Source organism: Hyperolius riggenbachi, chromosome 11 (assembly GCF_040937935.1).
Source record: "Hyperolius riggenbachi isolate aHypRig1 chromosome 11, aHypRig1.pri, whole genome shotgun sequence".
Taxonomy (NCBI): Eukaryota; Metazoa; Chordata; class Amphibia; order Anura; family Hyperoliidae; genus Hyperolius; species Hyperolius riggenbachi.
In genome coordinates this window covers 204,943,661-204,959,422 of record NC_090656.1, presented here as the reverse complement: position 1 = coordinate 204,959,422, position 15,762 = coordinate 204,943,661, and the positions used below count along the sequence as shown (strand labels likewise).

At 44.4% G+C, this 15,762-nt stretch overlaps 1 protein-coding gene across 1 annotated transcript in view; it reads right to left on the bottom strand.

Moving 5' to 3' along the window:
• The window catches only part of C11H11orf58 (chromosome 11 C11orf58 homolog), a 33,159-nt gene extending 24,770 nt beyond the window's left edge, over nt 1-8,389 (bottom strand). The window contains exons 1-2 of the mRNA XM_068261702.1: nt 8,237-8,389; nt 5,184-5,267 (exon numbers count right to left, since the gene is read on the bottom strand). Of these exons, the coding sequence (XP_068117803.1) occupies nt 5,184-5,267; nt 8,237-8,308 (156 nt within the window). The 5' untranslated portion in view covers nt 8,309-8,389. The remainder of the gene's footprint in view (nt 1-5,183; nt 5,268-8,236) is intronic.
• Nucleotides 8,390-15,762: the final 7,373 nt, after the last annotated feature.

The window sequence follows — 15,762 nt, the reverse complement described above, 5'->3', positions numbered from 1 at the left end:
TGCTAAGAGCCACTTTACTGTAAATGCATTTTAACAGAAAGAATAAGAAAAAAAAACTGAAAAAATTCATTATTTCTCAGTTTTCAGCCATCATAGTTTTAAAATAATACATGCGTCCATAATTAAAAAACTCACGTATTGTATTTGCCCATATGTCCCGGTTATTACACCGTTAAAATTATGTCCCTATCACAATGTATGGCGACAATATTTTATTTAGAAATAAAGGTGCATTTTTTCTGTTTTGCATCTATCACTATTTACAAGTTTAAAATAAAAAAAAAAAAAATATAGAAATATTTCATCTTTACATTAACCACTTTACCCCCGCGCGTACGTATTTCTCCGCCCCTTTTTCCATCCTTTAACAACCAGGGACGGAGAAATACGTACTTTCCGCGTTCCCGACGCTGTCCGCGCTCCCGCTCGTAAACACGCCGCCCGCCGCTAGTAAACACGCCGCCGCCCGCTCGCCCAGAGATCAATGAACGGGAAAATCCATTCCCGTTCGTTGATCTAAGCCCCGCAATGATCCGCTGCTCTCCTACGGGCAGCGCGATCATTGTGAGAAAAAACTCACGTGTCCAGCCTCCTTATACTTCCTCCAAGCTTCCGGAAGGAAGCTTGGAGGTCGCATTGAAACAAAAAGTTACTGTGGCCATCTTGTGGCCAAATAGTAAACTACACCCTACACATTTTTCACATACAAATAAATGACTTTTACACATAAAATTAACTCATTACCTCCCACACTCCCCATTTTTTTATTTTTTTTTATAATTAAAAAAAAAATTAAAAAATTTACAATTAAAAAAAATACATAAATAGTTACCTTAGGGACTGAACTTTTTAAATATTTATGTCAAGAGGGTATAACACTGTTACTTTATAAACTATGGGCTTGTAATTAGGGATGGACGCAAAAATGAAAAAAATGCACCTTTATTTCCAAATAAAATATTGGCGCCAAACATTGTGATAGGGACATAATTTAAATGGTTTTATAACCGGGACAAAAGGGCAAATACATTTCATGGGTTTTAATTAAAGTAGCATGCATTCATTAAAAACTATAATGGCCGAAAACTGAAAAATAATTATTTTTTCCCCACATTTTTCCTATTTTCCCATTAAAACACATTTAGAAAAAAATAATTCTTGGCATAATGTTCCACCTAAAGAAAGCCTAATTGGTGGCGGAAAAAACAAGATATAGTTCATTTCATTGCGATAAGTAATGATAAAGTTATAGACGAATGAATGGAAGGAGCACTGAAAGGTGAAAATTGCTCTGGTGCTCAGGGGGTAAAACCCCTCAGTGGTGAAGTGGTTAATATTTAAAAAGTTTAGACCCTTAACCATCTTAGCGGTATGGACGAGCTCAGCTCGTCCATCACCGCCGATGGCTGCCGCTCAGGCCCTGCTGGGCCGATTTTGACGAAATAAAGAGCAGCACACGCAGCCGGCACTTTGCCAGCCGCGTGTGCTGCCCGATCGCCGCCGCTCTGCGGCGATCCGCCGCGAGCAGCGGCGAAAGAGGGTCCCCCCAGCCGCCTGAGCCCTGCGCAGCCGGAACAAATAGTTCCGGCCAGCGCTGAGGGCTGGATCGGAGGCGGCGGACGTCAGGACGTCGGCTGACGTCCATGACGTCACTCCGCTCGTCGCCATGGCGACAGGAGAAGCCAAACACGGAAGGCTGCTCATTGCGGCCTTCCGTGTTAATTTTGGCCGCCGGAGGCGATCGGAAGAACGCCTCCGGAGCGCCATCTAGTGGGCTTTCATGCAGCCAACTTTCAGTTGGCTGCATGAAATAGTTTTTTTTTATTTACAAAAAACCCTCATGCAGCCGCCCTGGCGATCTTAATAGAACGCCAGGGTGGTTAAGTAAATATTTACATGTTTGTTTGTTTTTTTATTGTAATGTTTTTTTATAGTAAACATTTTATTTGGGTATTTTTGGGAGGGTGGGATGTAAACAATAGTTTTATAATGTAAATGTGTCTTGAGTTATTTTTTTTTACTTTTAGTTGTAGTTTTACTTTTTGGCCACAAGATGGAGGCCATGAGTTTGTTTACATGACGTCACTAAGCGTAACATGCGCTTAGAGAGACGCATGGGGGAGGCAACAGCCAAAAAATGCTAAGCTTCCGTGAGAAGCTGTCGCTTTTTCAGTGGGGGAGAGGAATCAGTGATCGGGCACCACAGCCCGATTCACTGATTGCCTGGCTAACGAACTGCGGGCCGGGAGCGCGCGTGCACGCGCGCGATCGGCCGCGGGAGTAGTTTCTACGTCCAGGAACTAATAGGTTAAAGAGAATCTGTACTCTAAAATTCTTACAATAAACGCCATACCATTCTATTCATGATGTTCTCCTGGGCCCCTCTGTGCTGTATCTGCCACTCCCTGCTGCAATCCTGGCTTGTAATTGCCAGTTTTAGGCAGTGTTTACAAACAAAAGACATGGCTGCTAACCAGGTTGTGATAGGCTGAGAGGAGCTCAGTCTGTGACTCACAGAGCTTGGAGGGGCCTGGAGAGGGTGTGTATAGCTTATATCCTATCACAAGGAGAGCAGCACATTCCTGCCCGAGTCCAACAAAGCAGTCAGAGGAAAGATGATTAGATTATATAACAGAGATAACACAGCCACTGTGCAACTAGGAAAGGCTGCAGTAATCCAGACCACATGAGAACAGGTATAGGAACTTATAGGATAGAAGAAATAGGGCTGTAAATTTTGTTACAGAGTCTCTTTAAAAATATTATATTCTATTTTAGTGCTCTCAAATCACAACTGCATGACCTCTGCAGAATTCAGAAACATCTGTGTGGGAGCGTACACTATCCCACAATGCAAAGATCCAAACAGCACAATCTCTTTGGACAGCAGAAGACTGATGGACGTAGATCAGCTCAAGACTACAATGCGACATCGGAGCGGACACTGCACTGTCTGCAGCAGGTTGGCCACTGGCGATCCGGCTCAATGTAAGCCAAGCCAAGTCTGTTGCAGTGTTCTCCCCAGAATTATTTTCCAGCCGGGTGGCATGAAATAGTAGCCGGGTGGCATGAAAAAGCAGCCGGGTGGGTAGAGATGAAAATGCAGGGCAACTCTGCTTACAGCATAGGAGGTGGTGAGGTGGTGAGGAGGTGAGCCAATGACAGCCGGGTGGTCACCAAATCTAGCCGGGTGGAGCACCCGGCTAAAAGAGCCTGGGGAGAACACTGCTGTTGTGTTGCGGCACTATGGAGAATATAATCACATAGCAACCCAATTCAATTATATTCCAATGTTGCTTCCACACTGGTGCGTTTGTGATGCAACGTTTTCTGTCGGAATTACCAGCCAATGCACAAAGTTGGAGTGCAAGCACAGGTTTATGGACTATGAATGTCGCATGGCACCAGTAACGTGATGCAGCTTTTCATCACCGTTGCGATCTTATATTTCAGGGTACACAAGCGGTTTAGTGTGAAACGACCTTAAAGACCACCCAAGGCGAAAATAAACTAATGAAATAAACGATTGCATCTATCCTCCTTCTAAAAATGACTTTTTAAGATATTACACAGTTTTATTTTATGTTTAAATCTACTTTTTAAGTTTTAACTGTTATTGCTTTTGCTCAATGACACATTTATTGAAGCATGCCAGAGCTAAAAATCTGAACTATTGACCTTTTTATCTCCTTCCTGCTCTCAGAAGCCATTTTCTGCTAAGAAAGTGTTTTATAGTTGGAAGTTATCAGTGAGGGTCACAGTGTAGTCACTTCCTGCCTGAGTCAGGACTGAGTCAGCCACTTACATACCTGATATTTAACTCTCTTAGGCAGAGAATGAAAAAAGGAACACTGCATAGTTATTTGTGCGCTAGGCACTGTACATACACATGTCTATCTCATCATGCCACCTCGCCTCAGGTATCCTTTAAAGTGGACCCAAATTAAAAATACACGATTTCAGAAATAAAATCTATTTTCTAAATAACAGCCTTTTTTCAGCCGCATTATGACAAACATAAAATATTTTACATTTATTGGAGGAACCCCTCCCTTTCTGTCACATTGCCGGGACAGAATCCGGCAAACTGGTGGAGTAGGAGGTGTCCAGCAAAGGAGGAATTGCTAATGGCTGCCACCTGTATAACCCTAGTTATGCAAAGAAGTGGTGCAACAAAATATTTTGAATTAAAAAAAAAAAAAGTTTGGTTTGGGTCCGCTTTAAGAGTATCATTTAAGTCTGAGGCATTAGTAAAAAGTGAGGCTTGTAACTTATTTAAAGAGTAACTGTCAGGCTGCAAAAGCTAATTTAAACCTCTATTCTCCTGTGTTAAATAGTTTAGAAGGAAGCCAAAAAGGCAATACTGAAGTTAAAATTTTCTCTTACTTCGATTGTTGCTGAACAGCACGGCTCGTTATTCCCAAGCTCCTAAGGAGGCCGGCAGGACGTATAACAGATACTGCAAAGAATTCTGGGGCTGCTTCTCCCTACTGCACTCCCTTGGGCCTCCCCTTCATTTCCCTATCCCGCCCTAAGGCTGCTTTCACAGTGAGAAGTTACAGGCTCATGTTACAGCAGCTTGTAACTTGCAGCCCAGCTAAAAGCAATGTGCTGTTCGCAGGGCACATGTTCCGTTAGAGTATACTGCGTGAGTCCGCTATTGTTCCTAGCCACATGGCTAATTCATATTCACTGCACAGTAGTGTTGTCCGGATCATGAACCATTAGGATCTTTGATCCTGATCTTTTTTGTGAGTCGAATCATCAGGAAGCAAGGTAAGGGAGGATATTACATCACAATTGGCTTCATACAAGCCAGACAAACATGGAACCTGCCATGAACTGTCAGGAGAATCATTCTCTGCAAATACTAAATAAAAATTCTGGGAAATCCAAACGTGGACAGTGAAATGCATATGTAATATAAGTACAGCCAATATTTAGCTACTGATATATGTGTTTTTTTTTCTCTGAGACCCTATACCTAACAGCTCCTCTTTAAACAACTTACAACACTCATAAGCAGAAAACACCCGCATCTTTAGAATGAACAGTCTTTCAAACCTTGACAAGCCTATGTGGAAGATTGATTCCTCATCTGACGTGTGTACCCAGCTTAATGGCTACTTTTGCACAACTGGCATACAGACAACATACTGTAATATAAAATATGAAGCAGTCACCTTTCCAGCTCCCATCAGTCGCAGGAATTTCTGTTTGCGCTCTTCATTGCCCAGATCGGCCTGTTCCCAACTACTACTTCCACCCTGCAATAAAGTACAGAAGAGAAAATAATTAGATGGTATAATGGCTGCCTAGTAAAACATAGAAATACTCGAACTAGGTACAGTCATAGCAGTGTTAGTATACAGTATCATAGCTCTGTAGGGAGCTATAGGAAGACTCTCCAATACAGCACATATACAGGAGTGTTAACAAACAGTGTAAAGTCTACATAGTAACTTGCTGTAAGACTACCCTGTGAAGCTCCAAGCACTGAAGTGTTAAGGTGGCCATACAGTGGCCCGATTCGCGGCCGTTTCGACAGCAGATTCGATCCTGGGATCGAATCTGCTGCCAATCGTTTGCGCTAAACGCACCCGCCGATCCGATTTCCTCCCGAAATCGGATCGGTCCGTCGATCGCGCCGTGCGGGAAATTACACTCGATCGCCCGCGGGTAGGGTGCGCGTCGCTAGCGGCGGCCGATACGGGCGGCGCTGGCTCCCGGGCGTCTTCTCCGCGCTGCACCATCCCGGCGCTTCCTGTGTCACTGCAGTGACCAGGAAGTTCAAATAGAGGGCGCTCTATTTGAACTTCCTGGTCACGGAGTGACACAGGAAGCGCCGGGATGGAGCAAGAACTTAGCGGTGCAGCGCGGAGAAGACGCCCGGGAGCCAGCGTCAGGTAATGCATACGGGGGGGGGGGGTGGGAGGGGGCACAGGCGGCAGGAGCAGCTCAACAGATTGATTCACAATATGTTTGCAGTAAAGGCAGCCATACGATCCCTCTCTGATCAGATAGGGATCTGTCAGCTGGTCGATCTAATGGCAAATCGACCAGTGTATGGCTACCTTTAGTGTACACTACAGTGTTCTCCCCGGGCTCTTTTAGCTGGGTGCTCCACCCGGCTATCATCAGCTTGCCTCCTCATCCGCCTCTTATGCGCAGGAAACTTGCGCCTGCGCAGTAGAGCAGAACCGACGGCGATCGGGTATTTCCGTGTAGTTCGGAGCCGACAGCCGTCAGAGCGCCTGCGCAGGAGCCAGGAAGGTAAATATTGACGTCACCGCTGCACGGACTCCACGGAGGGCTGCAGCGAGACCCCTGACGGATGGAGGATGGCGTGAAGCCTCATTAGGATCCGGAGGCTTCCCCCACCCGAGGTGAGTACCCCCCAGGGGATCTTTTCATGTTACAGATCCTCTTTAAACGATTATGAAGGGATCTCACTTGTGTCAGTGGGAAACGCAGACTATTCCTCGCAAGTGTTTGTCTGCAATTGAACGTAGGCTTTTTTTTTTTTCTTTTTCTTTTTTACACATAGCAGCCAGTACAATTTGAGCAATTGCATGCAATGGGCTCTATTCACTATCACACATGCGGTAAGAGTTTTTTTTTTACCGCTATATTACCGCCAGTGATAATTTTCGCATTTTTTCCACATTCACAAAAAAATTCTGCATGTGGGAACAATGTGTAAAAAAAATTGGGGAATCATGCGTAATTACATAGTAAACATGCGTAAAAAAAAGTGGCATTAAAACACAAAATGAAAGTCCAGCAAACAGCGCACAAGGCTCCAGACTCCATTTAAGTCAATGGGAAGCAAAATATATCACCACATACTTTCTTTGTGATTTTCAAATTTTTTTTGCGGGAATTACAGACTTTTACCGCACTTTTTACGCATGCGGGTAAACAATGCGTACAATTTTACACATGCAGTAAATAATCAGGCATAAGATTTTGTGAATGCAAGTGCATTTCCGCATGCGGAAAATGATTGTGAAAAAGTAGTGCAAGTTGTATATATATATATATTTTTTTTTTTTTTACACCTGGTGACTAGTGGTCCCCTCCCTCAGGTGCTCATGGGCCAAATATAATAAAAAGTGGGGAAACCACTTACGGCCAAATTTGATGGAACTGCGGGCAGAGTTTGACACAGGGCTGTGGAGTCGGAGCAATTTTGGGTACCTGGAGTTGGAGGTTTCATAAACTGAGGAGTCGTATGATTTTTGTACCAACTCCACAGCCCCAGTTTAACTTGTATCCAATAGAGGCTTCCTAGGTCCTCCTCACTCCTGCCTCCACTAGCCAGTAACCTCCAGAAGATCCAGGCCACGCTCTTTTTCCAAGCAAGAGTGCATCTGTGCATCGACCCCCACACCTCTGCAGTATCATGGAGTCCCTCGTGCCGGAGTGGCTCACTGTGCAGGTGCACCAGCAGAGGTGCAGGTGCAGTTGGTGCTTAAAGAGGAGCCCTGCCCCAGATTTTCACCCTGGTCGCTAACTTTTTTTTTGAAGGGGGGGGGGGGGGGGGGGAGGGCTGAGGCAGGGCTGTGGAGTCGGTACAAAAATCATCCGACTCCTCAGTTTTATGAAACCACCGACTCCAACTCCAGGTACCCAAAATGGCTCCGACTACTCAGTCTAATACTTACCAGGGCTGTGAATTTTGTACAAAAAAAATATCCGACTGACTCAGCTTAAAAAAACACCAACTCTGACTCCAGCTCCAGTTACCCAAAATTGTTCCGACTCCTCCACTCCACAGCCCTGGGGAGAGGGGGTATGCAAGCAGCAATGGGGGTCCGGAGGACACTGTGGGAAGCCTTTGCAGAGCTCCCCAACCCTGTCCTCAAGGCCCACCAATAGTACATGCTTTACAAGAAACCACACACATTCACGGGTGAGGTAATTAGTGTCTCAGCAGAGCTGATTACCTACCTCTGTGGATTTCCACAAAACATGCACTGTTGGTGGGCCTTGAGGACAGGGCTGGGGAGCTCTGCTCTATAGGATCCAGAAGCTTGGCCCGAGAGCTCTCCATCTGAGTCCACTCCACAAGCTATAAGACCTGCACTACTGATACCACATCCCCTGCAGTAGAGGGGAGCCCCCTCACACACAATACATATAGTTGGGGGGGCAGCTGGGAAGGTGTTGCCAGTACTTCTGACACGATACAACACATAACTTCTCCCCGCCACACACAGCGACGTCCGAGTACCTCGTCATTGGGCCCGGATCTCCTCTTGTGCCCCCGAGGATACAGCTCCCCAATCTCCTTCCGACCGCTCATCTCTCTCTCCCGGCTGGCGGGTGACGCTAAGGATGCCGGGAGCACAGCAGGTCACGTGTTTCCGGCAGCAAGGCGTTTCCTCTGCGCACGCGCGCTGACAGTAGTTGGGGTGGTAACTCAGCGGTGATAACCCCGCCTACTTGTACTCCGGGCTGATAGCGGCGTGCGAGGCTGTGACTGCGGGGAGGCACAGAGCAGCGAGACCCCGCCCCCTGGCCGCCTACACATGGCAAGGGGTTAAAATTCAAAAAAGGATTTTCGTAATGGGTTAACAAATTGTTAAAAAAAAAAAAAAAAAAAAAAGAATAATTTTATCAAATGTCATTTTACGAAACCTGTTAACACATGGGAAACTAAAAAAAAAATAAACGATCATTGCTCACAACTGTTACTCTTTTGGATGAACAGTCCCTGTTTGGGAACCCTATCCCTCTGTCCTTCTTTCTCCCTCACTTGTTCCTCTTTTCAGGACTCGTACAGATTTCTGTAAATACATGTATTTTTCTACTGAAAATGAGTTTCATTGACTCTAAACTTTATATTCTTCAAATTGATGTAATTTCTAAATGTTAATATGAAGGAAAATTAACTGTGAAAGGACCACTGAGGTTTGAATATAAAACAACATATTTTTCTTATGAAATCTTACTGGTATGAGCACCCCGGGTGTGGTTAGGGGTGTGGCTTAAGTGTCCCTCTTTCTGATATGAAAAAGTTGGGAGGTATGAACCTATACAAGGACTTCTGAGAGTGAAAGGCGACGTGGCATGATGAGATAGACGTGTATGTACAGTGCCTAGCACACAAAATAACTATTATTATTATTATTATTATTATTTAGTATTTATATAGCGCCGACATATTACGCAGCGCTGTACAGTGTATATATATATATATATATATATATATATATATATATATATATATATATTGTCAATAACTGTCCCACAAAGGAGCTCACAATCTAATCCCTACTATGCTGTGTTCCTTTTTTTCTTTCTTTGCCTGAAAGAGTTAAATATTAGGTATGTAAGTGGTTCACTCAGACCTGACTCAGACAGAAAGTGACTACAATGTGACCCTCACTGATAAGAAATTCCCCTTTTTACCTCTTTCTTGCTCTCAGAAGCTATGTTCTGCTAGGAAAGTGTTTTATAGTTGGAATTTCTTACCAGTGAGGGTAACACTGTAGTCACTTCCTGTCTGAGTCAGGACTGAGTCAGCCACTTACATACCTGATATTTAACTGTTTCAGGCAGAGAAAGAAAAAAAAGAATACAGCATAGTTATTTGTGTGCTAGGCACTGTACATACCCATGTCTATCTCATTATGTCACATGTCACTTCGGGTATCCTTTAAAAAAAAAGGTCAGATCGGAAAGGAATGGATCCAGTGTTAACCTATGGATCTATTTACATCTGTCCGTTCGAACAGATCCGTTTTGCGCGAGGTAAGTTTGCCTCCGCAGCAATTTGTTTTCCGGGCCACTGAGCTCAGCGGAACAGAAACAGATCCTAAAGCACTGCATTGGGAGCAATGAGAACATGGAATGTTTCTTTACACTATTGAAGAAATGGACCGTTCTAAGGAGAATGGGGGGATGTGGGGACAGAGTTGCCTAGAGTGACCAGATTTTTCTGGTTCCGACCTGGGACGGGGTCGGGGATGTTTGCGGCGTGCGCAGCGCGCTGCGCTGAAAAATGGGCATGGGGGGTCGGGGGGCGTTCGCGGCCGTGCTGAAAATGGGCGTGGCCATGACATTGTATGGGCGGAGCGTAACCGTAACCCCAAAGCAGCAAATATAGCCAACTATGACCATTAAATAATAAATGTAGCAACAGTTACCCCAGACACCACAAAATAAACGCAATGTGGGCAACATTTCACCAGAAAAAAAACTCAATGTGGGCAACATTTCAGCAGAAAACAAACGCAATGTGGGCAACATTTCAGCAGAAAACAAACGCAATTTGGGCAACATTTCAGCAGAAAACAAACGCAATTTGGGCAACATTTCAGCAGAAAACAAACGCTATTTGGGCAACATTTCAGCAGAAAACAAACGCAATTTGGGCAACATTTCAGCAGAAAACAAACGCAATTTGGGCAACATTTTAGCAGAAAATAACGCAATGTGGGCAACATTTCAGAAAATAACAGTACAGTAGTGGGCACTGGCCTGGGCAGCATTTCACCTGCAAAAAAAAAAAAAAAAAAGAATTTACTCACCTGACAGAAGTCCCCTCTCCCGGTCTCTGGTGTGCAGCTCCCCGGACGATCTTCCTCCTGCAGCCTCCCGCGCTGAATTGAATAGCAAGGCTACGGGAAGATGGCGCCCGAAGCCCTGTACTGGAGACACAAATAGTCTCCAGTACAGGGCTTCGAACGCCATCTTCCCGTAGCCCTGCTCTGCCATGAATTATACAGGTTCTGGGGCTACTCACATATAATCAGTGCCTAAACTGCATCGAACTCGAACTGGCGGCCACAAGGCATGTATAATTCATATGTGCCGGTATTTAAAGGGATGAGGTGGAAACCCTATGTGGGGAAAAGGAACGGAAGCAGCTGAACGGTAACGGTGTGAAAACAGATCCAAACGACCGGTAATCATTTGCCACTAAATTGCCAGTGTGAACCAGGCCTTATTGGAATTTGCATACGTAATTGCGATTTCTTGTTTGTCGTACATCAATGGCATCGGATTTGGCCTGCGCTTTTCTTTCCCATGCATTTTTAAATCACGCTGCAGTGTTGCTTTTTTCTGTGTGCGCTTTGCATTTAAAGGAAACCAGAGTTGTGAAATTAACATTTGATACTCACCCATGGCTTCCTCCAGCAGCATAAGCTTGTCTGAGTGCCTCCCTCACCGTCCTCCTGCGGTATGGGCGGAGCGTAACCGTAACCCCAAAGCAGCAAATATAGCCAACTATGACCATTACATAATAAATGTAGCAACAGTTACCCCAGACACCACAAAATAAACGCAATGTGGGCAACATTTCACCAGAAAAAAAACTCAATGTGGGCAAAATTTCAGCCGAAAACAAACGCAATTTGGGCAACATCTCAGCAGAAAACAAACGCAATTTGGGCAACATTTCAGCAGAAAACAAACGCTATTTGGGCAACATTTCAGCAGAAAATAACGCAATGTGGGCAACATTTCAGCAGAAAATAACGCAATGTGGGCAACATTTTAGCAGACAACAAACGCAATTTGGGCAACATTTAAGCAGAAAATAAACGCAATTTAGGCAACATTTCAGCAGAAAATAACGCAATGTGGGCAACATTTCAGCAGAAAATAACGCAATTTGGGCAACATTTCAGCAGAAAACAAACGCAATTTGGGCAACATTTCAGCAGAAAACAAACGCTATTTGGGCAACATTTCAGCAGATAACAAACGCAATTTGGGCAACATTTCAGCAGAAAACAAATTTGGGCAACATTTCAGCAGAAAATAACGCAATTTGGGCAACATTTTAGCAGAAAATAACGCAATGTGGGCAACATTTTAGCAGACAACAAACGCAATTTGGGCAACATTTCAGCAGAAAATAACGCAATTTGGGCAACATTTCAGCAGAAAATAACGCAATTTGGGCAACATTTCAGCAGAAAATAAACGCAATTTAGGCAACATTTCAGCAGAAAATAACGCAATGTGGGCAACATTTTAGCAGAAAATAACGCAATGTGGGCAACATTTCAGCAGAAAATAACGCAATTTGGGCAACATTTTAGCAGAAAATAACGCAATGTGGGCAACATTTTAGCAGACAACAAACGCAATTTGGGCAACATTTCAGCAGAAAATAAACGCAATTTAGGCAACATTTCAGCAGAAAATAACGCAATGTGGGCAACATTTTAGCAGAAAATAACGCAATTTAGGCAACATTTCAGCATAAAATAATGCAATGTGGGCAACATTTTAGCAGAAAATAACGCAATTTAGGCAACATTTCAGCAGAAAATAACGCAATGTGGGCAACATTTTAGCAGAAAATAAACGCAATTTAGGCAACATTTCAGCAGGAAATAACGCAATGTGGGCAAAATTTCAGCAGAAAATAACGCAATTTGGGCAACATTTCAGCAGAAAATAACGCAATTTGGGCAACATTTTAGCAGAAAATAACGCAATGTGGGCAACATTTCAGAAAATAACAGTACAGTAGTGGGCACTGGCCTGGGCAGCATTTCACCTGCAAAAAAAAAAAAAGAATTTACTCACCTGACAGAAGTCCCCTCTCCCGGTCTCTGGTGTGCAGCTCCCCGGACGATCTTCCTCCTGCAGCCTCCCGCGCTGAATTGAATAGCAAGGCTACGGGAAGATGGCGCCCGAAGCCCTGTACTGGAGACACAAATAGTCTCCAGTACAGGGCTTCGAACGCCATCTTCCCGTAGCCCTGCTCTGCCTGCCGGAACCCGGAAGACTATGCAGGCTCAGGCTGGAGTGGGGCTGCGGGCTATGAACTAGCGCAGCGTCTATCAGACGCCGCAGCCAGTTCATGCAGTAGTACGGTGGCCAGAGTCCCGAGGCCGGGAAGTCCCGCGGCTAAAAGAGGGACATTTCCCGGGACCTCATGCAGCCTGGGACAGCGTCGCGGGTAAAGCGGACGTATGGTCACCATAGAGTTGCCGCCTCATCCCTTTAAATACCGGCACATATGAATTATACAGGTTCTGGGGCTACTCACATATAATCAGTGCCTAAACTGCATCGAACTCGAACTGGCGGCCACAAGGCATGTATAATTCATATGTGCCGGTATTTAAAGGGATGAGGTGGAAACCCTATGTGGGGAAAAGGAACGGAAGCAGCTGAACGGTAACGGTGTGAAAACAGATCCAAACGACCGGTAATCATTTGCCACTAAATTGCCAGTGTGAACCAGGCCTTATTGGAATTTGCATACGTAATTGCGATTTCTTGTTTGTCGTACATCAATGGCATCGGATTTGGCCTGCGCTTTTCTTTCCCATGCATTTTTAAATCACGCTGCAGTGTTGCTTTTTTCTGTGTGCGCTTTGCATTTAAAGGAAACCAGAGTTGTGAAATTAACATTTGATACTCACCCATGGCTTCCTCCAGCAGCATAAGCTCGTCTGAGTGCCTCCCTCACCGTCCTCCTGCGGTATGGGCGGAGCGTAACCGTAACCCCAAAGCAGCAAATATAGCCAACTATGACCATTAAATAATAAATGTAGCAACAGTTACCCCAGACACCACAAAATAAACGCAATGTGGGCAACATTTCACCAGAAAAAAAACTCAATGTGGGCAAAATTTCAGCCGAAAACCAACGCAATTTGGGCAACATCTCAGCAGAAAACAAACGCAATTTGGGCAACATTTCAGCAGTAAACAAACGCAATTTGGGCAACATTTCAGCAGAAAACAAACGCTATTTGGGCAACATTTCAGCAGAAAATAACGCAATGTGGGCAACATTTCAGCAGAAAATAACGCAATGTGGGCAACATTTTAGCAGACAACAAACGCAATTTGGGCAACATTTAAGCAGAAAATAAACGCAATTTAGGCAACATTTCAGCAGAAAATAACGCAATGTGGGCAACATTTCAGCAGAAAATAACGCAATTTGGGCAACATTTCAGCAGAAAACAAACGCAATTTGGGCAACATTTCAGCAGAAAACAAACGCTATTTGGGCAACATTTCAGCAGATAACAAACGCAATTTGGGCAACATTTCAGCAGAAAACAAACGCAATTTGGGCAACATTTCAGCAGAAAATAACGCAATTTGGGCAACATTTTAGCAGAAAATAACGCAATGTGGGCAACATTTTAGCAGACAACAAACGCAATTTGGGCAACATTTCAGCAGAAAATAACGCAATTTGGGCAACATTTCAGCAGAAAATAAACGCAATTTAGGCAACATTTCAGCAGAAAATAACGCAATGTGGGCAACATTTTAGCAGAAAATAACGCAATGTGGGCAACATTTTAGCAGACAACAAACGCAATTTGGGCAACATTTAAGCAGAAAATAAACGCAATTTAGGCAACATTTCAGCAGAAAATAACGCAATGTGGGCAACATTTCAGCAGAAAATAACGCAATTTGGGCAACATTTCAGCAGAAAACAAACGCAATTTGGGCAACATTTCAGCAGAAAACAAACGCTATTTGGGCAACATTTCAGCAGATAACAAACGCAATTTGGGCAACATTTCAGCAGAAAACAAACGCAATTTGGGCAACATTTCAGCAGAAAATAACGCAATTTGGGCAACATTTTAGCAGAAAATAACGCAATGTGGGCAACATTTTAGCAGACAACAAACGCAATTTGGGCAACATTTCAGCAGAAAATAACGCAATTTGGGCAACATTTCAGCAGAAAATAACGCAATTTGGGCAACATTTCAGCAGAAAATAAACGCAATTTAGGCAACATTTCAGCAGAAAATAACGCAATGTGGGCAACATTTTAGCAGAAAATAACGCAATGTGGGCAACATTTCAGCAGAAAATAACGCAATTTGGGCAACATTTTAGCAGAAAATAACGCAATGTGGGCAACATTTTAGCAGACAACAAACGCAATTTGGGCAACATTTCAGCAGAAAATAAACGCAATTTAGGCAACATTTCAGCAGAAAATAACGCAATGTGGGCAACATTTTAGCAGAAAATAACGCAATTTAGGCAACATTTCAGCATAAAATAATGCAATGTGGGCAACATTTTAGCAGAAAATAACGCAATTTAGGCAACATTTCAGCAGAAAATAACGCAATGTGGGCAACATTTTAGCAGAAAATAAACGCAATTTAGGCAACATTTCAGCAGGAAATAACGCAATGTGGGCAAAATTTCAGCAGAAAATAACGCAATTTGGGCAACATTTCAGCAGAAAATAACGCAATTTGGGCAACATTTTAGCAGAAAATAACGCAATGTGGGCAACATTTCAGAAAATAACAGTACAGTAGTGGGCACTGGCCTGGGCAGCATTTCACCTGCAAAAAAAAAAAAAGAATTTACTCACCTGACAGAAGTCCCCTCTCCCGGTCTCTGGTGTGCAGCTCCCCGGACGATCTTCCTCCTGCAGCCTCCCGCGCTGAATTGAATAGCAAGGCTACGGGAAGATGGCGCCCGAAGCCCTGTACTGGAGACACAAATAGTCTCCAGTACAGGGCTTCGAACGCCATCTTCCCGTAGCCCTGCTCTGCCTGCCGGAACCCGGAAGACTATGCAGGCTCAGGCTGGAGTGGGGCTGCGGGCTATGAACTAGCGCAGCGTCTATCAGACGCCGCAGCCAGTTCATGCAGTAGTACGGTGGCCAGAGTCCCGAGGCCGGGAAGTCCCGCGGCTAAAAGAGGGACATTTCCCGGGACCTCATGCAGCCTGGGACAGCGTCGCGGGTAAAGCGGACGTATGGTCACCATAGAGTTGCCGCCTCATCCC